Genomic DNA, 23,166 nt, shown 5'->3' on the forward strand with positions numbered 1-23,166 from the left:
GAGTTGCATGAAGTGCCGTTGTCCAATTTAAACATCTGTCTAATTTCATTGTGTTTGTATTACGTGTATATTCTGGAGTGTTGTACGATAGTATTAATAATAATAATGATAATAATAATAATAATAGATTATAATAGGTTTTCCAAGCAGATCTTCAAATATCTTGAGGAAAAGAAAGTAAGAAACACCTAGATTCAAGACGTTAGGAAAGACTTTGAAAGAAATAACAGAAGAAGAAGGTATGTTGTAAAGAGAGATTTTTAGGGAAAAGTTTTAAAAGTGGGAGGATTCCAACGCAAAAGGGAAATGAAAACCGGTTCTAAGTGGTCTATAGACAAGAGTAAGAAACATAGTGAAGCGACAAAGGAATATTAGAAGTAAAAGGAAAGAACAACGAAGGATTAGGAACTGAAATTGGAAGTTAGACCCTAGAAGGTCTTAACATGATAATAATAATAATAATAATAATAATAATAATAATAATAATGTAAAATGTTGAATACTTAGTGCTCTGCAGCTTTTAGATATTTGTTAAAGGACAGTTCTATACACCATGAGTGGCACTTAGAACGTTTATTAGGCATACCGGTATTCGGGTGTGTCACCCATCTTCAGTGACATCTGAGATCTATTGACGAAGCATTATACACTTCAATGTCCGCCTGCTTAGCTGAATGGGGATGTACGTTCTAATTTTGTTTGTCGTAACTGAAGGACATCTTTTTTTTTAAAAAAAAAAGAGTTGGCAGGGAGAAAGTATTAGTTAAAAAAATAAAAAATAAAAACAAAAAACAAAAAAACAAAAAAGAGAAAGAAAAGGTTTACAGCTACCGCGCTGGAGGTATCGTGTTCGAGTCCTGCTCGCATTTTTTTCTTCGAAATTTGACAAATTTTTCAATTTTATTTGAAATAATATCAACAAACAGTGGAAGGTGTGCGAAATTATAAAGGTATATTTAGAACAAAGTGGCCAGCGCGACAGAATGGAAAAAAGTGCTCAAAAAAAAAAAAAAAAAAAACGTCGGTACCATCGTGTTCGGTCAGAGAACTGGTTGGCCTCTGCAATAAATGAAACTGAGTGAAAGGATAAAAAAAGTGGTTCACTTGTGCGTTGCGGTGCTAGTACTATATGAGATAGCGGTTCCAATCTCGGTGAAAGCCGCTGAATACAACCTTTTTATTTTCCATTTTAATTGATGGAGTTGCAAACTGCGAGTAAAAATTCCTTATACAAAATCTGAAGAATGCCTTTATACATCAATCTTCGTCCAATTTCGACTAACTAAATTATGTTAATATCATGGATGCCTGCTTTGCAAAAGCCAAGGTGCTTCAGTGTAAAATAGTCCCTGAAAAGATTCAAACCGACTGTCAACGATACGAATTTGAGCTCTGTTCGTCATATAGGTCTAACATGTCAGGAGGTTGTTTATGAAGTGCACATGTTGATTAATATAGTTCCTCTCTTCAAAAAAAAAAAAAATGGTAACGTGCTTACCTCCCATGCAGCTGGCCCGTGTTCGATTCCAGGCCGGGTTGGAGATTTTCTCCGCTCGTGGACTGGGTGTTGTGTTGTCTTCATCCTCAGCACCGGCAAATAAGTCGTCTAGAGTGGCATCCACTGAAATAAAACGCTCACTCGGCTGCCGAACTTCCCCGGATGGGGCCTCCCGGCCGACAACTATACGATCATTTAATTTTTTTATACACTTTAATACCGGTTTATCTAAAAATTAACATTATGAATGCCGCTCATGGTGTTTAGAAGATGTCCTTTAACAAATAGTAGTAGTGATTATAATAATAGTGATAATAATAATTCGCACATTTTATATAGCTCCGTCATAATTCGTCAAAAACTAGATCAGTATCAACCTAAGATGGTGAGAAAATTGTTTCAGTTTCCCAGCCATAAAAAATTATCTGAAAAATAATTTCCAATGTACTGAAATTCCTTTGGCAAAAGATGTCAAACATATTCACGATGGTGCTGTCCACGTCCTCTTAAGGTAAATACCGGGATTTTAAGGAGGTGGCGTCTCATAGTTCGAAAATATTTGAAAAAGCCAATGATTCACCGCCGAGAGCTGGTGCTAAAAATTTATTTATTACGTAATCAGTTTAGGTTCACAGACCATCATCAGGTATAACAAAATATTTATATCAGCTTACAAGACAATATAAAATCATTGCCGTCAAAAAATATAAAATCCATCGAAATAGTGCTGAATTATGCATTTGTATTTTTTGAAGCCTCTGATTTTATATGAATGTTCAAGCTGTTGTAAATATTTTATGATACCTGATGATGGTCCGTAGACCGAAACTGACTGTTCAATAAAGAAATCTTGTCAGCAGCTCTCGGCAGTGAACCATGACGTTTTTCAAATACGAGGAAGGATGCAGCCGATTTCCTTTCCCAACCTTTCCCCATTCCGGGCCCACCCTCCACCTTCCCTCTTTCTCTGCTGTACTGGCTGTTGTGTGACCGTGCTTCCTACAGGTGCCTCTGGGAGTGGGCGTAGCGTTGGCGGCGCAGTACCAGGGCACGGGCGGCGTGTGCTTCGCGCTGTACGGCGACGGCGCGGCCAACCAGGGCCAGATCTTCGAGGTGTACAACATCGCCAAGCTGTGGGCGCTGCCCTGCATCTTCGTCTGCGAGAACAACGGCTACGGCATGGGTACCAGCGCGGCGCGCGCCTCCGCCAACACCGACTACTACACGCGCGGAGACGTGGTGCCCGGCATCAAGGTGCGTGCGTGCCTCCTCTCCCACATCCCAGTCCACTCTGCTACACCGTGGACCACCACCCACGATATCTCACTACGGCGCAGAATACTTTCCGGAACATTAAAAGTCTGCCGTGGACAGAGACTGAACCCGGAAACTTTCTGCTCTGAAGTATGGAAAGGATAAGGTAGATAATGGCAAAAGAGAAGTTGTGAGGATGCATCGTGAAACGTGCCTTGTTATCTCAGACGGTACAAGCATTGATCGCGAAAGCAAGGTACTCAGTTCGAGACCCAACCTGCCTATCAGTCTAAATCTGCCAAGAAGGTTCATAGCAATTTCTGAGAACATTTCTCTTGGAATACAGCGGTTTTTTTTACTACTTTAAAAGGGAGCATGAACAACCGCAAGAAACGTGTTTTGCTTTAATGAGGTTACCGGTTTCGGTCTGTTTTGGACCACTTCAGACCTCGTACCTTGATGGTAGGCGATGATTTTGAACGGAGCAAGCCGGCCAGGGTGGCCGAGCGGTTCTAGGCGCTACAGTCTGGAACCGCGCGACCGCTACGATCGCAGGTTCGAATCCTGCCTCGGGCATGGATGAGTGTGTTGTCCTTAGGTCAGTTAGGTTTAAGTAGTTCTAAGTCTAGGGGACCTCAGATGTTAAGTCCCGTAGTGCTTACAATGAGACGGCACGACCGTGAGGTCCGGGATTTGTCCGAAATTTTGTGTGATGAAAGTGGACCCCTAACACCTCAAGTGATTAAAATATTAGGACGCACTACTCGTAAAATCCCGGGAAAAATCAATCCAAAGTTTCTTAGGTGCCTTATGAGTATAAAATGTTAGTCCACTGCCGACCCGCCGTGTGGCTTACATGGTTTGCGCTCGGACCCTTACGCCAGAGGTCTCGGGCTCGAATCCTCCTCTGGCACTTTTTTTCTTCTGTTGCTTGCAAAATTTCATAGCATTTTTACAGAAGAAACGTGAAATCAATTCCAGGGAAGGTTGTATAAAAATTCATTCTATAATTCACCGCCAATTATCGTCACCAATATTCCGAGACATGATTCAATATGCCTGGTTTGCCTCAAAATTATCAGAAACTCAAAACATTTTCGTAAATGTCAATGGGGCATGTTTTTTTACAGATTTGTTGCAAACGCCCTGTGACTGAAAAAAAAAAAAATCCGCATTTATATGTTGCGCAAGATGTGGCAAAAATTATTGCTTTGTTTGTTTTTACGATAATTACCACTGCGGTTCTTGTTTATAATTATTATATGTATAAAAACTAAATGTTTCCCAATCGACTTTGTTATTCTGATTAAAAACTCAATGTTTCCCCTCATATAATTTACAATTAAAAATGGAAAACCCATGGGCATGAATTGTATTGTTGGACAAAAAGAAAAAAAATTTTATTCAATAATGTAACTAATTTGTTAAAGATAATGTAGGTTTGGGAAACTTTCTGAATAACTGGTGAAATAACAAAAGAAAATGAAACAGATGAAAAAAAAGTGCCGGAGGAGGAATCGAACCCGAAACCTCTGGCGTAAGACTGCGAGGCCTATACATCTTTGTTTTTATTTGTATGTGTTTTTGTAATATTCACTTATGTCATGAAATTATGTGAACACATCGGCGAAAGAGAAAAGAAATATAAATTTTGGTTACAGAAAAAGAAAGGAAAAAGGAAAAGCAAAAAGAAATAAAATCCGTGCAATCTGCGACGCGCTCTCCCATCCGCGGAGGTCATAAACAGAATAGATCGTAGGCGGTTTACACTCAGACACCGCCGGGGGAGGAGGGGTAGGTGCCCTCTGAGCCAGGCACCCCGCAACTCAGTGGAGGTCTAACAAAGACCGCTCGAAGATAGTTAGCAAATAATGTTCGGTAACGTGGCGTGTTTTCGAGAGCTGCAGGGGCTGTTCGTAAATAGGTCCAGAAGTCGAGGCGGGATTTAGGTCCCTCATGAAAGAGAACCGCCCACCCTTTGACCCACGTAATAGCATGACATTTGGCGACGGGAAAATGTCTGTCCTCAGGGTATAGAAACATTCGAGGTTCGATTGTATCTGGTGGCACCCGGATATAGCAGGCAATGATTTGCTGCACGAAGCGGTATACATCTTGCAATGAGGCGCATGTCAGACGGTGTTCATCAGTGTCCCGTTGCTGGCAAAGGAGACAAAGAGGGGATTCTGACAAGCCAATGTTGTGCAGGCGCTGCTTCGAGGCAAATTTCCTATTGACTATGTGATACCACAGTGCCCGGACGTTCGTAGGGAGGAAGGGCTGGTGAACGGTAGTCCACACTATGGGCCACTGGATGGAGGGATGTTTGGTCTCCATCACATTCCGGGGAACACAGCGCAGCAACTGGCTGTAAAAACCCTGAGTCCTGGGTGGGCGTGAATCTGGGAGACTGGTATGTATGTAACTGTAGTCGACGAAAAAGGTCGAAATATGGGACAAATGAGGCACGATATGGCCGACAGACACCGGTGGTGAGGTGGAAGCAGATAGGAGGATCTCAAGCAAGCTGCGTGTTAGAGATGTACTCTGGCCCGTCCACTGTTTTCTCATGGTACTCATGTACAAGGCTGCAGCTCGCATACGGACATTGACGAGCCCGACGCCACCGTACCGTGGGGGCAGGGTAAGTGTCTCATAACGGACTTTGAACATTGAACCAGCCATGAGATAATAGCCAGAAGCCGCCTGAAGGTTGCGCCCAATTGCTGTTGGCAGAGGGAGAACTTGCGCGATGTGAACCAATTTTGATGCCACATAAAGATTAAGAAACTCAACCCGTTGAAGTGTGTCCTGGCGGCGCAAGAGGTTCTGGCGGACGTCGTTGCGGATGACGTGTAATAGGCGACGGAAATTCATTGCCGCTGTGCGAGTGACCGTGGGGGTAAAGGTAATGCCCAGGTACCGGAAAGTCCGCACAAGCGGCAGGGGTGCCACTTCACCCTCCTGGAGGCCTCGTCCGATGTGCATTGCAGAAGATTTGGCGACATTCATGGCACTGCCAGCGGCAGCCCCATAACGGGTAATCAATTCGAGGACTTCTCGAATCTCAGAGCCGGAGCGAACGAGGAGGAGGAGGTCATCAGCATATGCCCGACAGCGAAAAGTGTGTTGGCGGAGGATGAGGCCAGAGAGCTAGGTCGTCAGGCCCTCAATAAGGGGCTCAAGGGCAATGGCATACAGGAGAGTAGAGAGGGGGCACCCCTGCCGTATCGAACGGCATATAGCTACCGTCCCTGCTAAACGTCCAATGTCATTTTATAATTCACCGTCAATTATCGTCACCAATATTCCGAGACATGATTCAATATGCCTGGTTTGCCTCAAAATTATCAGAAACTCAAAACATTTTCGTAAATGTCAATGGGGCATGTTTTTGTACAGATTTGTTGCAAACGCCCTGTGATTGAAATAAAAATCCGCCTTTATATGTTGCGCAAGATGTGCCAAAAATTATTGCTTTGTTTGTTTTTACGATAATTACCACTGCGGTTCTTGTTTATAATTATTATATGTATAAAAACTAAATGTTTCCCAATCGACTTTGTTATTATGATTAAAAACCCAATGTTTCCCCTCATATAATTTACAATTAAAAATGAAAAACCCACGGCCGTGAATTGTGTTGTCGGACAAAAAGAAAATAATTTTTATTCAATAACGTAACTAATTTGTTAAAGATGATGTAGGTTTGGGAAACTTTCTGAATAACTGGTGGAATAACAAAAGAAAATGAAACAGGTGAAAAATAGGTGCCGGAGGAGGAATCGAACCCGAGACCTCTGGCGTAAGACTGCGAGGCCTAAACATCTGGGCCAGACGACGGCTCGGCAATGTATCAACATTTTATACTCATAACGCACCTAAGAAACTTTGGATGGATTTTTCCCTGGATTTTCGTGGTAGTGCGTCCCAATGTTTTGACCACGTGAGGAGATAGAGGTCCTCTTTCACCACACAAAATTTCGGACAAATCCTCGACCCCACGGTCGTGCCGTCTCCTTGTTAGAGCCATCTGAACCATCTTTGTTGTTGAATCACACTGTACAAAGAGAATCATCCCCAGTTCTTGCTGGTGGTCGTTACACAGTTTGTTAGTAAATACAACTATTGAGGTGACTGAGTGCGTTGCACGGTGCCTCTAGGTGGACGGCATGGACGTCCTGGCGGTGCGCGAGGCGTCGCGGTTCGCGGTGGAGTACTGCTCCTCTGGCAAGGGCCCGCTGCTGCTGGAGGCGGTCACCTACCGCTACTCCGGGCACTCCATGTCCGACCCGGGCACCAGCTACCGGACGCGCGAGGAGATCCAGGAGGTGCGCTCCACCAGGGACCCCATCTCCTCCTTCAAGGAGAAGATCCTCAACTCGGAACTCGTCAAGCCCGACGAACTCAAGGTGAGCAGACCTACCTGTCCACTGTCCTATCTGTCTCCATGACCAACCACATTTACAATATCAGCAGTCTGTTCACACTGGCGGAAATGGAACATGTTACACTATGAAGCATCAGTTCGATATTTTACTAGTTTCGACACGAGTGCTGATTCCTCGACTATTTGTTTGTTGTTGTGGTCTTCAGTCCTGACACTGGTTTGATGCAGCTCTCCATGGTAGCCTATCCTGTGCAAGCTTCTTCATCTCCCAGTACTTACTGCGACCTACATCCTTCTGAATCTGCTTAGTGTAGTCATCTCTTGGTCTCCCTCTACGATTTTTACCCTCTACGATTTTTACCCTCCACGCTGCCCTCCAGTACTAAATTTGTGATCCCTTGATGCCTCAGAACATGTCCTACCAACCGATCCCTTCTTCTTGTCAAGTTGTGCCACAAACACCTCATCTCCCCAATTCTATTCAATGCCTCCTCATTAGTTATGTGATCTACACATCTAATCTTCAGCATTTTTCTGTAGCACCACATTTCGAAAGCTTCTATTCTCTTCTTGTCCAAACTATTTATCGTCCACGTTTCACTTCCATACATGGCTACGCTCCATACAAATACTTTCAGAAACGACTTCCTGACACTTAAATCAATACTCGATGTTATCAAATTTCTCTTCTTCAGAAACGCTTTCCTTGCCACTGCCAGTCTACATTTTATATCTTCTCTACTTCGACCATCATCAGTTATTTTGCTGCCCAAATAGCAAATCTCCTTTACTACTTTAAGTGTCTCATTTCCTAATCTAATTCCCTCTGCATCACCCGAGTTATCTCGACAACATTCCATTATCTTCGTTTTGCTTTTGTTAATGTTCATCTTATATTCTTGTTTCAAGACACTGTCCATCCCATTCAACTGCTCTTCCAGTTCCTGTGATGTCTGATAGAATGACGTCATCGGCGAACCTCAAAGTTTTTATTTCTTCTCCATGGATTTTAATACCTACTCCGAATTTTTGTTTTGTTTTCTTTACTGCTTGTTCAGTATAACATCGGAGAGAGGCTACAACCCTGTCTCACTCCCTTCCCAACCACTGCTTCCCTTTCGTGCCCCTCGACTCTTATAAGTGCCATCTGATTTCTGTACAAACTGTAAATAGCCTTTCGCTCCCTGCATTTTACCCCTGCCACGTTCAGAATTTGAAGGAGAGTATTCCAGTCAACAGTGTCAAAACCTTTCTATAAGTGTACAAATCCTATTTGTTTACTCAACGAAAACCGCGCCTCTTGCTGATGAGAACTTAATTGAGTTCACTACCAGTTTCGTCGTTTACATTAGACCACTTTTCACGTGATTCTTAAATCTGGCATAAATATGGTGTATGTACTAGGTGATTCCATGATGATATTACAGTCTTTCAGGAATGATGGAGAATGGTAAATACAAATCATTCGATTTAAAAAAAATCATAAGTATTATGTTATTTGAGATATGTGAGTGAACGATGTACTGTTGGAAAGAGCAAACTCCTGAGTTTCACATGATTCCCGTTAGGTAGCAGCAGTGTGCGCCCACTGGGGTCCTAATAAAAATGGTGTCGTTACAACAGAAAGCGTTTTTTGTTTTACGTTTTGCACAGTGCGGTCAATAATAGCTTCTCAGCGTCCCTTCGTACAGATTAGACGATGGCATGAACAATTCCGAGAAACAGGTCATTTGTGTAAAGGCAAATCGCCGGGCCGTCCCTGAGTGTCTGACACAGACGTCGAACACATCCGCCATAGTTTCGCAAGGAGTCCACAGAAATCCGTTCGCCTTGCAGCCCGACAGCTGAACATTAAACCATTCAAAATTAAGCTACTGGAACTGTTCTTGAAGGTGACAAACAACGTGTGGAGTTCTGTCATTTCGTTCTTGGCAAGACGGAGATGACAGGTGTGTTTCCATGCTTACTGTTTAGTGGCGAGGCAACATTCCATTTAAATGTGAAGGTGAAGCGTCATACGGTGAGAATGCGGGATGCGGAACAACCACATGAAGTTGTAGAACATGAGAGGGACTTTCCTTAATTTAATGTGTTTTGTGAAGCTTCACAGGTATAGGTCCATATATCTTTGCCGAGAACATTGTTACAGGAAGCACATATCTCGATATGCTTGAGAAATTTCTTATTCCACAGTAGGAGACTGATTCGAACGACTTCTTTTATCAACAGGATGGTGCGCTGCCACACTGGCATCCGGAAATGCGGGAATTTTTAAATCAAAGGATTCCTGAACGATGGATCGGTCGCACAGGACCAAATGATTCAATCTCACACTATTGGCCTCCAAGGTCACCGGACCTGACTGTATGTGATTATTTATTGTGGGGGTTTATGTGCCTCCATTACCAACAACAATGAATGAACTGAGACACCGCATAACAGCAGCTGTGGAAGCTGAAACTCAAGACACGGTCGCAGCAGCGCGGGAACAATTTGAATAACGCATTGGCGTATGCTGTGCATCTCAAGGGGGGCGTATTGAACACCTATGAAATGGTGTGAAAAAAAATAACTTTTTGAGTTTACCGTTCACCAAAAAACAAAATTCATTGTATATGTTTATTAGTTTCTGGAAAATCGGATGATTCTTTTTGATACACCTTGTATATCAATTTGAGGTAAGGTACCGCAGTCCAGAAACAACCGAGTCGACAGGTATATGTAGGTAAATTTGAAAATCTACTCAAGTTCCACGTTAGCCTCACGCAACGCTAAAACTCAGAGTCCTATCATCGAACCGAAATCATGCCGTACTGATTACAGTTGAATAGTGCCCTGTACCCTCAGATAATTCCCCCTGTTGATGGACTAGTAAAGTCGCACTAACTTGATGTTAGTGAGACCGAAAATCCTAAGTCTACGGTGCAGTAATAATGAATTCCATTCTCCAGAACAAACTACTACAACAGTTGTTCAAAATGGCGCCCTCGCTCCCCCCCCCCCCCCCCCCCCCATCGTAAACGCCGGCATGAATTCGTCGTACAAAGTTCTGTCGTATCAGTTCTAATATCCCCGGTGTCGTTAGAGCAGTGTCGCAGGCAGCGAAAATTACTGCCAAGAGATCTTCAGTCTCGACAGGCGTCTTGTACACAAAACTTTTCACATGGCCCCACATAAAGAAATCAGGCGACCGTGCTGGTGTGAAACGGTACCTCCTGTGCCTATTGACTTTTCATGGAACGTCTGATACAGGTGTTCACCCAGCCCGAAGTGAGGTGGGACTCCATCATGTTGGAACTGCATCCGTTGACAAATAACAATGGGGATGTGTTCGACAACCTGGGTCTCAACAGCAACCAACAGCATCGGTACATGTATTCCACTGTCTGAAGTATCAAAAAGATTTTGGCTTGTAACTTCCGAATCGGTCGTTTCCCGACCACGGTCCTTTACCTCAAATTAATACCTTTACTCTTCTCCGTCATCTGTGAAGCACCCTTTGTAAATGTTGTATATAGGGTGGTCAGAAACAATCTGAAAATCTTGTAAGGGTAGGTTGTGCTCGGAAATAATTGTTAAGAAAGAAATCCGACACATTGCGTCGTTTCTACATCTACATCTACATTGTTACTCCGAAATTCACACTTAAATGCCTGGCAGAGGGTTCAACGAACCATATTCGTACTACTTCTCTAAGATTCCACTCTCGAATTACAAGTGTGAAAAAGGAAAACTTAAACCTTTCCGTTCGAGCTCTGATTTCTCTTATTTTATTATGATGATCATTTCTCCCTACGTAGGTGGGTGTCAACAACATATTTTCGCATTCGGAAGAGAAAGAAGGTGATTGAAATTTCGCAAATAGATCTCCCCGCAAAGAAAACCGCCTTTGCTTCAGTGACTGCCACCCCAACTCGCGTATCGTATCAGTGACACTCTCACCTCTATTGCGCGATAACACGAAACGAGCTGCCCTTCTTTGCCTTTTTTCGATGTCCTCCGTCAATCCTACGTGGTAAGGATCCTATACCGCGCAGCAATATTCCAGCAGAGGACGGACAAGTGTCATGTAGGCTGTATCTTCAGTGGGTTTGTTGCATCTTCTAAGTGTTCTGTCAACAAAGTGCAGTCTTTGTTTCGACTTCCCCACAATATTGTCCATGTGTCTTTCCAATTGCTCGTAATTCTAATTCCTAGGCATTTAGTCGAATTGACAGCCCTTAGATTTGTGCGATTTGTCGTATACCCAAAATTTATCGGATTTCTTTTAGTACCCATGTGGATGACCCCGCACTGTTCTTTGCCAATTGTCACGTTTCGAACCATACAGAAATTCTCTCTAGATCATTTTCTAATTGGAAATGATCGTCTGATGATTCTACTAGACGGTAAATTACAGCGTTATCTGCAAATAATCTTAGGGGGCTGCTCATTTATTTAACTTAGGAACAGCAGAGGGTCTATGACAATACCTTGCGGACCGCCAGATATCACTTCTGTTCTACTCGATGATTTACCATCTATCACTACGAACTGTGACCTCTCTGAGAGGAAATCAGGAATCCAGTCACACAACTGAGACGATACTCCATATGTAAGCAATTTCATTAATAGTCGCATGTGAGGAACGGTATCAAAAGCCTTGTGAAAATCTAGGAATATGGAATCAATCTGAGATCCCTTGTCGACAGCACTCATTACTTCTGAATTCATGTTGGTTATGTATCAATAATTCATTTTCTTCAAGGTGATTCATAATGTTCGAGTACAGTGTATGCTCTAGAATCCTACTACAAATTGAGGTCAGTGATATGGGTCTACATTCAATGGGTTACTCCTATTTCCTTTCTTGAATATTCGTGTGACCTGTGCTTCTTTCCAGTCTTTAGGAACAGACCTTTCGTCAAGTGAGCGGTTGTATGACTGTTAAAAAAGGCTCTATTGTGTCTGCATACTCTGAAAGGAACCTGATTGGTAGACCATCTGGACCGGAAGACTTGCCTTTCTTAAGTGATTTGAGTTCTTTCGCAACACCTAAGATATATACTTTTATGTCAGTCATGCTAGTAGCTGTTCAGGTTTCGAGTTCTGTAATATTTACTTCGTCTTCTTTCGTGAAGGAATTACGGAAAACTGCATTTAGTAACTCCGCTTTAGTGGCACCATCATCGGTAACATTTCCATTGCTACCTCACAGTGACGGTATTGACTGTTTTTTGCCAGTGGTGTACTTTACATATGACCAGAGTCTCTTTGGTTTATCTACCATATTTTGAGACAGTGTTTCGTTGTGGAAACTATTAAAAGCATCTCGCATTGACCTCCGCACTAAATTTCGAGCTTCCGTGAAACTTAGGGAGTCTTGGGAATTTTGCGTTATTCTGAATTTGACATGCTTTCTTTGTTGCTTCTGCAACAGTGTTCTGACGTGTTTTGTGTACCATGCTGAATCAGTGCCGTCTCTTATTAACTTATGCAGTATGAATCTATCTATTGCTGTTGATTCTGTATCTTTGAATTTGAGCCATATCTGGTTTTCACTTACATAATTAGCTTGGAAGGAATGGAGACTCTCTTTTAGGAAAGCAACAAGCGACTTTTTATCTGCTGTTTTAAATAGATATATTTTGCCTTTATTTTTAGTGGTTTTGGTTGATATGGTTTTGAGCCTCGCTACAATGACCTTGTGTTTCGGAGTCAGCTAGTATTGAAGTTAACCGATCAGGCCATATCATGCGCACATTCAAGAGGGTCGTCGTGGATGGTGTTGCCAAACGTGTTCTTCGTTTGGTTTCCTAAAACCGAACAAGAGATCGATACAAAAATTGGGACCGAGCGACGTGGAGCAGTGGTTGGCACACTGGATTCGCATTCGCGAGGACGACAGTTCAAACCCGTGTCAGGCCGTCTTGATTTAGGCTTTCCGTGATTTCCCTTAATCGCTTCAGGCAAATTCCGGGATGGTTCCTTTGGAAGGGCACGGCCGACTTCCTTCCCTACCCTCCCCTAATCCGATGGGACCGATGACCTCGCTGTTTGACCCATTCTCCCAAATCAACCAACCAACCAACAAAAATTGAACTTGGGTCGGTAGTAAGGATCAAACCTTGTTCTAAAGGCTGAGCACCCTTGTGTGCTCTCACCAACGGTCTAAGAACAACGACGTATGGAGGGGGAGATTAGTGTTTAACGTCCCGTCGACGACGAGGTCATTCGAGACGGAGCACAGGCTCGGATTAGGGAAGGACGGGGAAGGAAATTACCTGTGCCTTTGCAAATTTATCATCCCGGCATTTGCCTGAAGCGATTTAGGGAAATCACGGAAGACCTAAATCAGGATGGCCAGACGCGAGTTTGAACCGTCACTCTCACGAATGAGAACAACGGACGCTATTTGTATCGGGTGGGCGCGACTGCCTGATTGGCTAACTTCAGTACTAATTAACTCGAAAACATAGCAATGGTTCGAATTTTTTCTGAACAATTATTTCTCCGTATAATCTATCCTGCAACACGCTTACAAGCTTTTCAGGCTTTTTCTGACCACTCTGTATAACAGAAGATGAAAAATGAGGCTTACATGTTTACAATGTAAGTACATATACAGTACAAAACCCACACTGTGCTATAGAGAAGCAACGTCAACGGTCCACAGTCCCGAAAACAACGTCCTAGTTCCTCAAAGAAAAAGGGATACTTATGGACATACATAAAGAATTAGAAATCTATAACCATCTGAAAAAAAATCCAAGAAAAAAACCGTTCAACGAGCAATGTACGCCTAGAAAAACCAGTTTCTTGAACATCGGCCAACATTTCATTGATAAATTTTTTTAAAGTTATTCCGAAAGTGACCAGCGGTATCTAGATCTTTGTAAACATGCTTTTGTAAGTAGTCAACGATGCATGCAAGTTACACTAACACCCTTTTAGTTTCCTGTGGTTCAACATTTTTACCCTCGAGCACTTAACTTTAAAATCGACTAGGGTGCGCCGTGCACTGCAACTATTTTACCGTTTTTATTTTTAACCTTTTATTGGTAAAACATACAATCTGGAATTTTTGAATTCGTGCTCTTAAAGCTATAGCATTTCATTACTATTAACGTATTAACCTGCAGTGTTTTTATAATATTGACACGACCATTTTTTTCCGTGTGTCATTGGACATGTAGCTTTTTAAATCCTCCTGACCTGTACTTTTTTGTTCCTCAAACTCAACACCTTCAAAATCCAGACAATCATTGTGGGACGAACTACCCGTAATTACCATCTCCACGACCTTTACCTTAACATTTACGACCGTCCTACCCAGTTAAGTAATTGACTGAAATATCTTGGACTAACCATCGACGGGCAACTAACGAGAAAACCTCACCTACTAACTATCCAAAAGAAAGCCTAAAATAGACTGAAACTACTAATGATACGGACTTGGGGATTACACCCTCCACTATTCTCTGTACCTGCAAAACTCTAATCGATCCATCCTCTGCTATGCAAATGTAGAATGGAACTCCGCCCCAGCAAAGTTCTATAAGGACCTCTAAATAATCGAACGACGTGCGCTCCCTTTCCACACCCGTTTACCTTCCCCCACGCGGATCCTCCGCCTTCTCATCAAATTCTCACCCCCTCCTCACCCAAATCGAAAACCTCCGCATCTACTATACAGTCAGCAAACTAGATTCAAATAACCCCATTTTCTCCCCTCTGATCACCGACCCTGGTGTGCTGCTGCAACTTCACAAACACAGCCCGCCATCCCTACACCACCCATATTCCATATCCTGTCAACGCAACTTCAACCAATTCCCTTTCCTAGACAAAGAGATTCGGCCCCACATTTACTCCTCCTACCGACTTTATCTCTTCCCCAGCTATCCCACTTCACATTAGGACTCCTCTCTCCTTTCTCTTTTCACCCATCCCTACCCCTTTCTTCTTGCTACCACTACCATATCCACATAACACACTGCTTCTCGCCCTCTGTCTTTCCCACCGACTGTATTTCTCACTATCCACCTCAACTCCTCCTACCTATAATCACCATAGTTTTCGCACCTAATTGACGACTGTCTTTTTACCCACATCCCTCAACCCTGTGGAGCATATTCTCTCCTCCCACAGTACGTATCACCCAGTGCAGGTCCTTCAGAATTTAGGTGAAAGTGCAGTGCTTCAATGCTTTTTCATACAAGAATCTCACCACGTTGCAACTGTGGTTTTTAAATATTATATATTTTTCTTTCTTTTAGCTGTCCGTCTTTAATCTTTTTAATCTACAAACGGAAACCAGCCCTCATATCTTTTCTCATCTTTGTTACATTTTAACAATATTCTTGGCTGAAGAGCGGAGTATTGTACCGCTGGCAGCCCAGACCCCGCCCATATGGGACGAGGACGATGAAATAACAATAAAGAAAAAAATTAATGATTTGACATTCTTACTCTACAACACAAGTTTTATACTCTGTGTATACTTATATTGCACATACGTATTCTGTTTTACTCAATATTTATATATCCACCATATCTAAGGCAGTTTCAGAATCACCTGAAAATTATTTATTTATTGCTTATAAATAACCTGATCAGATTAGGGCCTTCAGGCACTCTCTTTCATCTGACCAGGAACAACACATACCAAAGATTTCATAAGAAAGTTCACAGAAATAATAGTCATAATAACATTAACGATGATAATAGTAACAGTTTACAGCAATAATAACAATAATAGTAATAGTGAATGGAATAAGGAATTATATAAATTATTTTAGTACATTTGAGTCTATGATTAGAGTTATCAGGAGCGAAAAGGATATAGATGAAGGAAAAAATTGAGATGACAGTGACAGTAGAAGATAGGAAACAATCAAATTCAAATATACAACTCTTCTGTCAAGAGCGGGTGGGGGATTTAGGGTGGGGGGAGGTGTGGGGTTAAGGGAATTTGTGAGCCGAAGCTGCGGATCTGAGTATGGGATAGATGACTATTATAATAGATGGTGGGCCATTAGCTGTCTTTTGAAACTTGGAAGGGATCTGATTTCTCTGATATTATGTAGAATATTGTTACAGAGTCGGGTTTGGGTTATGGAGAATGATTTAGAGAATATGGCGGTGTTATGTGGTGGTGCAGAGAGGATTTTACTGTGTTGAGAGTGGGTTTTCTGCTTTGCTGTTCAGATTGTGTGAAGGTTGACAATAAAGAAGAGGGGGTTAAGTGTTTGAGAACATGGTAGAGCAAGCATAGGGCATGATAGTCTCTACGCTTATTGACACGTAGCCATGATACTTGTTTCCAGCAGGAGTGAGATGGTCAAAAACGTGAATGGCCTATTGCAAAGTACGAAACCAGCAGTGGACTCAATAAACCTTGCAACCGCAACTGGAGCTGCTTTCATAAATTAAAATGCAATATTTATCAAACTTTGTGGATATGACTATGGCATGTTTGTGTTCTGGTCCTTAGTTGGAAGTGTGTATTGAAATAGCTCTCCACGCTATTCTATTTTGTGCAAGTCTTTTCATTTCTGAATAACTACTGCAACCCACATCCATTTGAATCTGATTACTACAGTCATCTGTTTTTTAAACCATCGTCGCCAGTTTTGTAAACTGTCGTCGCCAGTTTTGTAATGGCCTCGTCGCTACTGCTGTGGAGGCCGAATTGCCACTGTTGTTACGGGAGGCCGAGTTTGAGAGTTCGTGAAACGGCTTCTGGTGCGGTACATCGCTAAGATAATTTCTCCCTGCCACTATTACACACCTATGCCCCAGGGTCAGGTAACAGGATAGAACGAAGGTTCTACAACTCTCCAACGAAATTAGTGACAAAGTCACACAAATGAGTTAAAAAGGTTTAGTTATCTTGGTGACTTGTTAAATAACTAAGTCTGAAACACAACATGTATAACACAAGAAGGTCCTCAATGGCTAAGTGCAAGTAATCTTAGGTAAACTTCACAGTAGATAGAAAATTCAATTTACAATGACTGTCTGTTCACCTGTAAGAGTTCACTAAACGACGTTCCCTATCTAAGTCAGCCCTGAACCATGACCTATAACCAGTTGGGTCGGAGCTGCTCCTCTACCTTCCCAACAGGCTTCTGTCTGTTGTCGTCCGGTTATTGGAGGATTGTACTCGGCCGGCAATTGGCCGAGGCTAGGTCGATATCTCCAACCTCAGCGTCGCCCGTGGCGGTGGTGGAATTCATGTAAGTGGCGAGTCTCTATGGCACTGGAACCAGCTAGCATCTTTGCACCTGTGGTTCTTTTTCCCTGGCTGTGTCTTCTTTGGAAGGCACAGCAATCTCTTAGGCTCCTTCTACAATTTTTAACCCTTACTCCAATACTGAAGTAATGTGTGTAAGCAACAGACCCGTTCCTTTCGCCAAGTTCTCCCATAAATTTCTCGCCTCTTCCCCCCCCCCCCCCCTCAATAATTAATATTCATTGCTTCCTCATTATTTGCTTGAGCTACCCACATAAACTTTTTTTTGTAGCACAGCATTTCAAAAGCTTCTATTTTCTTCTTGTCTAAAGTGTTTAACGTCCATGTTTCACTTCCATGCATGGATATACATGGAGTGTAACTTACACTCCACACACATTACTTTCAGGAAAGACTTCCTGACACATTTATATTCAATGTTAACAAATTCATCTTCTTCAGAAACGATTTTTTTTTGTTGCCCTTGTCAGTATACATTTTATAACCTGTTTACTTCGGCCATCATCAGTTATTTGCTGCCCAAATAGCAAAACTTATCTACTACTTATTGTGGTTCGTTTCCCTCACCATTACCTGATTTAATTCGACTACATTCCATTATCCTTGTTTCTTTGGTTGGCGTTCATCTTATATCCTCCTTTCAAGAATCTGACCATTACGTCAACTGCTCTTGCTGCAAGAGTCCTTTGCTGTCTCTGACAGAGCAAATGTCATAGTATTTACTTCTCCTCGCACTTTAATTCCTTGATAAAGCGCTTATTAACGAATCTGTCAAAAGTTGCAGTACTTTTTTTGGTGACAAGTTTCAGACATTACAGGTTTATTTTCAAGCCTAATCTACTGACGCTGCACCAACGGTGCCCGATCTTAATCAAAAACGTCAAAGTCTCAACACTTGCTTTATGAAATGCTTGCAGATTGAGTGTCAGAATCCACACATGCCTCTTAACAAGTCATTTCGATTTTGACTTGTTTGAGGTACGCATTGCCTCACGTGTTCGTACACCTCTCTGGAATCCAGACTGATTTTCCCTGACGTCAAGCCCTACCTGATTCCCATTCTTGTGTAAGTAATTCGTGCCAGTATTTTGCGACCATCACTTATTAAACTAAAGGTTCGGCAACATTCACACCTGTCAAAACCCCCAAATGTAACTGACGCCCGTAATCAGCATCAGTATGATGTGTGACTTCCCATAGACATGGACAGATTCTCGTTTTCATCATGAACAGGAATCAAAAAGTTTCCGAATATCAAGTGGAAAAAAAATTTTCCCACGCCTGAAACACTTGCCATGTCTTTTCATTAAGTTTCCTGGCTGGAGGCTATACTTTTTGTGGTGGTACCTTCAGTGTTGGATTTTGCATTATCCTGCTGGAATGTACCGTTTTGTACACTAGTCACGGATGGTATCGCAGCAGAATTTATCATGAAACTTCCTGGCAGATTAAAACTTTGCCTTTCGCGAGCAAGTGCTCTACCAACTGAGCTACCCAAGCACGACTCACGCCCCGTCCTCACAGCTTTACTTCTGCCAGTACCTCGTCTCCTACCTTCCAAACCTTACAGAAGCTCTCCTCCTCCTTGGTATATACTGGGGACCATTCAGCCTCCCTTGAACACTTTCCAAGCCCGTACTGTTTCCATAACCAATCGCTTCCCACACCATGACTTCAGGAGTTGGTAGTGTGTGGGTTTCCTGTGACCTTCCAGCAGGTCACTTACACACACGTTGGCGTCATTTTGAATGCCGCAGACAGATGCGATATTCATTGCTGAACACCACAGAGTATCATCAGTGCACCACTTGAGTCTGTATCCACACCAAGCAAGTCCGTATTGAGAGCGCACCATGTTAGCGGTAGACGGCAGTTGGCGTCTCGAGAGCTCAACCGAGATACCAGTGATGTGTTCCCGACGGTTTGTAGTGACACACTGCCTGTACCGACTGCCCAGATACCGGCTGTTCCGAGCCGTTTCTTCATCAGAGCCAGTCCAACAAGGGTACCCGAAATATCCCCTTAGAAAATTAAGGATGACAGTGCTGGAAAAAATCTTACGTTATTTGATACAAAAACAGCTGAGTAAAACTCAACGAACTCAGACAGTTTTTTCTTTCTTATTTGTGATCATCACTAAACTGACATACAATATTTTAGCGCAACGCAATCTGACTTTCAATAATCCCTACAAAAGAATAGCCCTGACTAACAATAACTTTTACCTTTCGTGAGTCACTTACCTCACAAAAATCTTCGTTACTCGAACTACTGCAATACAGCGAGCGCCAATACTGCCAGCTAAATAAAAGATTCGACTACTGAAGGCATTAACTACTGATAGGCATAGTTAGCAGATGAAAGATTTTGATAGAGAACAAACAATGTATTTACCTTAATAGTGTTCAAAAGTCATATATATGTGACATCAAATTAAACACATTTCCTTTTTCTGACGGACACACGTCCAGATCGTCCGCTCATAGTAACCTCTCTGGCATCTCTTTCCCCCACCCACCACTGCCCAACGCTACACTAGCGAATATTCCAACAATGAGTCCAACCAGCCACAGAGTGCACACAGCGCTGTCAGCGATTTTCATATAGAGCACTGTGTATCGTTACCAACATGAAAACCTAAACAGCCTACTTACATACCCTTCTCTCGTGGTGCAGTCTCTCTGGAAGGAACTCGGCAGACACTTCTTGCCACACTGTTGGCACCACTCGTTCTGCGGTCATTGCTGTGCTGTGCGATCAATCGGTATAATGGTCCCATGTGCGTCAAGCCGATCATTTTGGCTTTTATTAAAGTCCGAAAGTTGGCGATATACTGCACACGCACTTGCTCCGGTCATGGTGTATTGTGATCGCCTGAAAAGTTCCAGTGGCTCATTAGCTACGACGTATCTACAGTAGAAGCGATCCAGCACGTGAATTGGACACTTAAACAAGTTACAACCCCCTTAAAAGTTTGGGTATTAATAAACCGCTTCGGCTATATCTAGGCCTTTATTATTAGATCACAATTGGTTTCGTGGCTCTAAAAGGTGAACGTCTGTATAACAATAAATCCAGAAGGAATAACAACTCTGACATATACACTGGTACAGTAAATTATTTTAAGATTTTTTTTTAAAAAGCTGTTAAAAACTTTTACATGAGAACATCAGAATGTTAGAACTGACGTAACTAAAAAATTAGACTCTTATAATTGCCATCTGGTTTCTGTACAAATTGTAAATAGCCTTTCGCTCCCTGTATTTTACCCCTGCCACCTTCAGACTTTGAAAGAGTATTCCAGTCAACATTGTCAAAAGCTTTCTCTAAGTCTATAAATGCTAGAAACGTAGGTTTGCCTTTCCTTAATCTATCTTCTAAGATAAGTCGTAGGGTCAGTATTGCCTCAAGTGTCCCAATATTTCTACGGAATATGTTATTAATATTGTGAGTTCTGGTACAGGTAAAGTTTAGAAAAGAAAAATACGTATCAAAACAGGAGGAATCACACATATGCTGTTGATATTCTCATCTTCCGAGACGTCTAACATGCTCTCAGGCCTGTACGCGTACTTTGCTGTTGCATCTCCAAGTGACGTTCTATGTCATCCTCTCTTATTTCAATAGGAAATGTCTGGAGGCTATTTGGAACAGCAGCGCATGCATGTGGCGTGCATGAAGAAATTTTCTCGCCGAATTGAGGCCATTCTCAAGGCTAGGTGTTGTGTCGGACGATTTGACGTGTTCCTCGCACGGCCCCTTTCTGTGTCGGCAGGAGATCGAGACGAGGGTGAAGAAGGCGGTGGACGAGGCGACGCTGAAGGCGAAGGCGGACCACGAGATCGGCCTGGACGAGCTGGCCAGCGACGTGTACGCCAGCCCGCTGGAGCCCATGGTGCGCGGGACCGTGCCCTGGTCGCCGGTGGCGCACAAGCGCGTCGGGCCCGCCGTCAACATCAAGTGACGCGGGGGCGGCGGGGGCTGGCCGCCCGCCGGGCGCATCATCGTCCCCTCCGAGTGAGGCGGCCGCCGCCCCCGCTCCGCAGACATCTCCAGACATCGCCCGAGTGGGCGGCTATCCACCGCCACGGACTGCCTGCGGTGCAGCTGACGAGCTAGTACATCACCAGTAAAGCTGTCCACTTTTTCGTCACGTTACCGTTCAGTGTCTTATTTAAAACTTGTAATTTGTAAATAAATGGAATCTTTGTGTCTTACACATCAGTTATTTCTTTCTGTCAGCCTGATTTCTTCTACCTTTGTAGGCACACTACCTTTAAGCTTCCTATTAATAAATAAACTTAATAATAAATAAACTGTGCTCCCTGCCGCCGTTGGATAAGCAGCTGCAGCAGCAAGTCGTATAACCCTAGCTTCTTATTTGTTACATAGTTTAATTTCTTTGCGTGTTTTTGGGTACTTGCATTGTTTAATTCGTATATTTCGGGCGTATTATAGTATTTGAGGGTTGTAGCATCGCGCCTTAGTACCTGAATAGTGCAAATTCGCGTAGTCGTCTGTCTTCTGTTTTTGTTGTGAACGGCCAGAGTCGGTTGGCCAGTCAGTGTGCTCCCTGCCGCCGTTGGATAAGCAGCTGCAGCAGCAAGCCGTATAACCCTAGCTTCTTATTTGTTACATAGTTTAATTTCTTTGCGTGTTTTTGGGTACTTGCATTGTTTAATTCGTATATTTCGGGCGTATTATAGTATTTGAGGGTTGTAGCATCGCGCCTTAGTACCTGAATAGTGCAAATTCGCGTAGTCATCTGTCTTCTGTTTTTGTTTTGAACAGCCAGTCTCGGTTGGTCACAGTCATTGTGCTCCCTGCCGCCGTTGGATAAGCAGCTGCAGCAGCAAGTCGTATAACCCTAGCTTACTTATTTGTTACATAGTTTAATTAATTTCTTTGCGTGTTTTTGGGTACTTGCATTGTTTAATTCATATATTTCGGGCGTATTATAGTATTTGACAGTTGTAGCATCGCGCTTTAGTGTTTACTTCGTAGATTCTTATTTAAATTGCGTGTGAGTTTCGTATAGGAGGTGCAGTTTCGAGTTTTAGTTACTGTAATCGTAAATTCAGCAGATTGTAGCGCAGTCGTTAGGCATTTGTACAGGTTAGTTGATACATTCTTTGCGTGTTCCGCTTGCGTTATCTAGGCACCGACTCGTGTTTCAGTAACTGTTGTTAAACATCGATTAGAATGGACAGGGACTGCGATTGCTGTGTTCGGATGAGGGCTGACTTGGCATCCCTTCGCTCACAGCTGCAATCGGCGCTGACTTCGGTCGCGCAGCTTGAGGCTGTTGCCAATGGGCACCACTGTGGGGAGCCGGACTCGGGTATCACGGGGATGTCAACCTCATCCCGTCTGTCCCCAGATCGGTCTGCCGCTGTGGTTGCCCCGGTTGCTGCCCGCAGTGGAGCTGAGCCCTCGCCTGTGGTTGATTGGGAGGTCGTTCCAAGGCGTGGCAGGCAGCGAAAGGCGTCCCCGGAAGCTGACCAGAAAGCCTCCCCGGTGCGTCTGACAAACCGGTTTCAGGCACTGTCTCTGGCTGAGCCAGATGCAGCTGCCTGCCCTGTTTCAGAGGATCATTCTCAGCCTTCAAGGTCCGGGCAATCGCAGAGGTTGGGCTTACTGGTAGTTGGGAGCTCCAATGTTAGGCGCGTAATGGGGCCCCTTAGGGATATGGCGGCTAAGGAGGGGAAGAAATCCAGTGTGCACTCCGTGTGCATTCCGGGAGGAGTCATTCCTGATGTGGAAAGGGTCCTTCCGGATGCCATGAAG

General features: G+C 43.3%; 1 protein-coding gene across 2 annotated transcripts in view; it reads left to right on the forward strand.

Annotated features, from left to right (window-relative positions):
* The window catches only part of LOC126355197 (probable pyruvate dehydrogenase E1 component subunit alpha, mitochondrial), a 101,060-nt gene extending 79,462 nt beyond the window's left edge, over window positions 1-21,598 (forward strand). For both annotated transcript variants that reach the window (XM_050005425.1, XM_050005426.1), the window contains 3 exons: window positions 2,504-2,752; window positions 6,916-7,164; window positions 21,155-21,598. In XM_050005425.1, the coding sequence (XP_049861382.1) occupies window positions 2,504-2,752; window positions 6,916-7,164; window positions 21,155-21,343 (687 nt within the window). In that variant the 3' untranslated portion in view covers window positions 21,344-21,598. The remainder of the gene's footprint in view (window positions 1-2,503; window positions 2,753-6,915; window positions 7,165-21,154) is intronic.
* Window positions 21,599-23,166: the final 1,568 nt, after the last annotated feature.

The sequence above is a fragment of the Schistocerca gregaria genome, chromosome 3, assembly GCF_023897955.1.
Source record: "Schistocerca gregaria isolate iqSchGreg1 chromosome 3, iqSchGreg1.2, whole genome shotgun sequence".
NCBI lineage: Eukaryota > Metazoa > Arthropoda > Insecta > Orthoptera > Acrididae > Schistocerca > Schistocerca gregaria.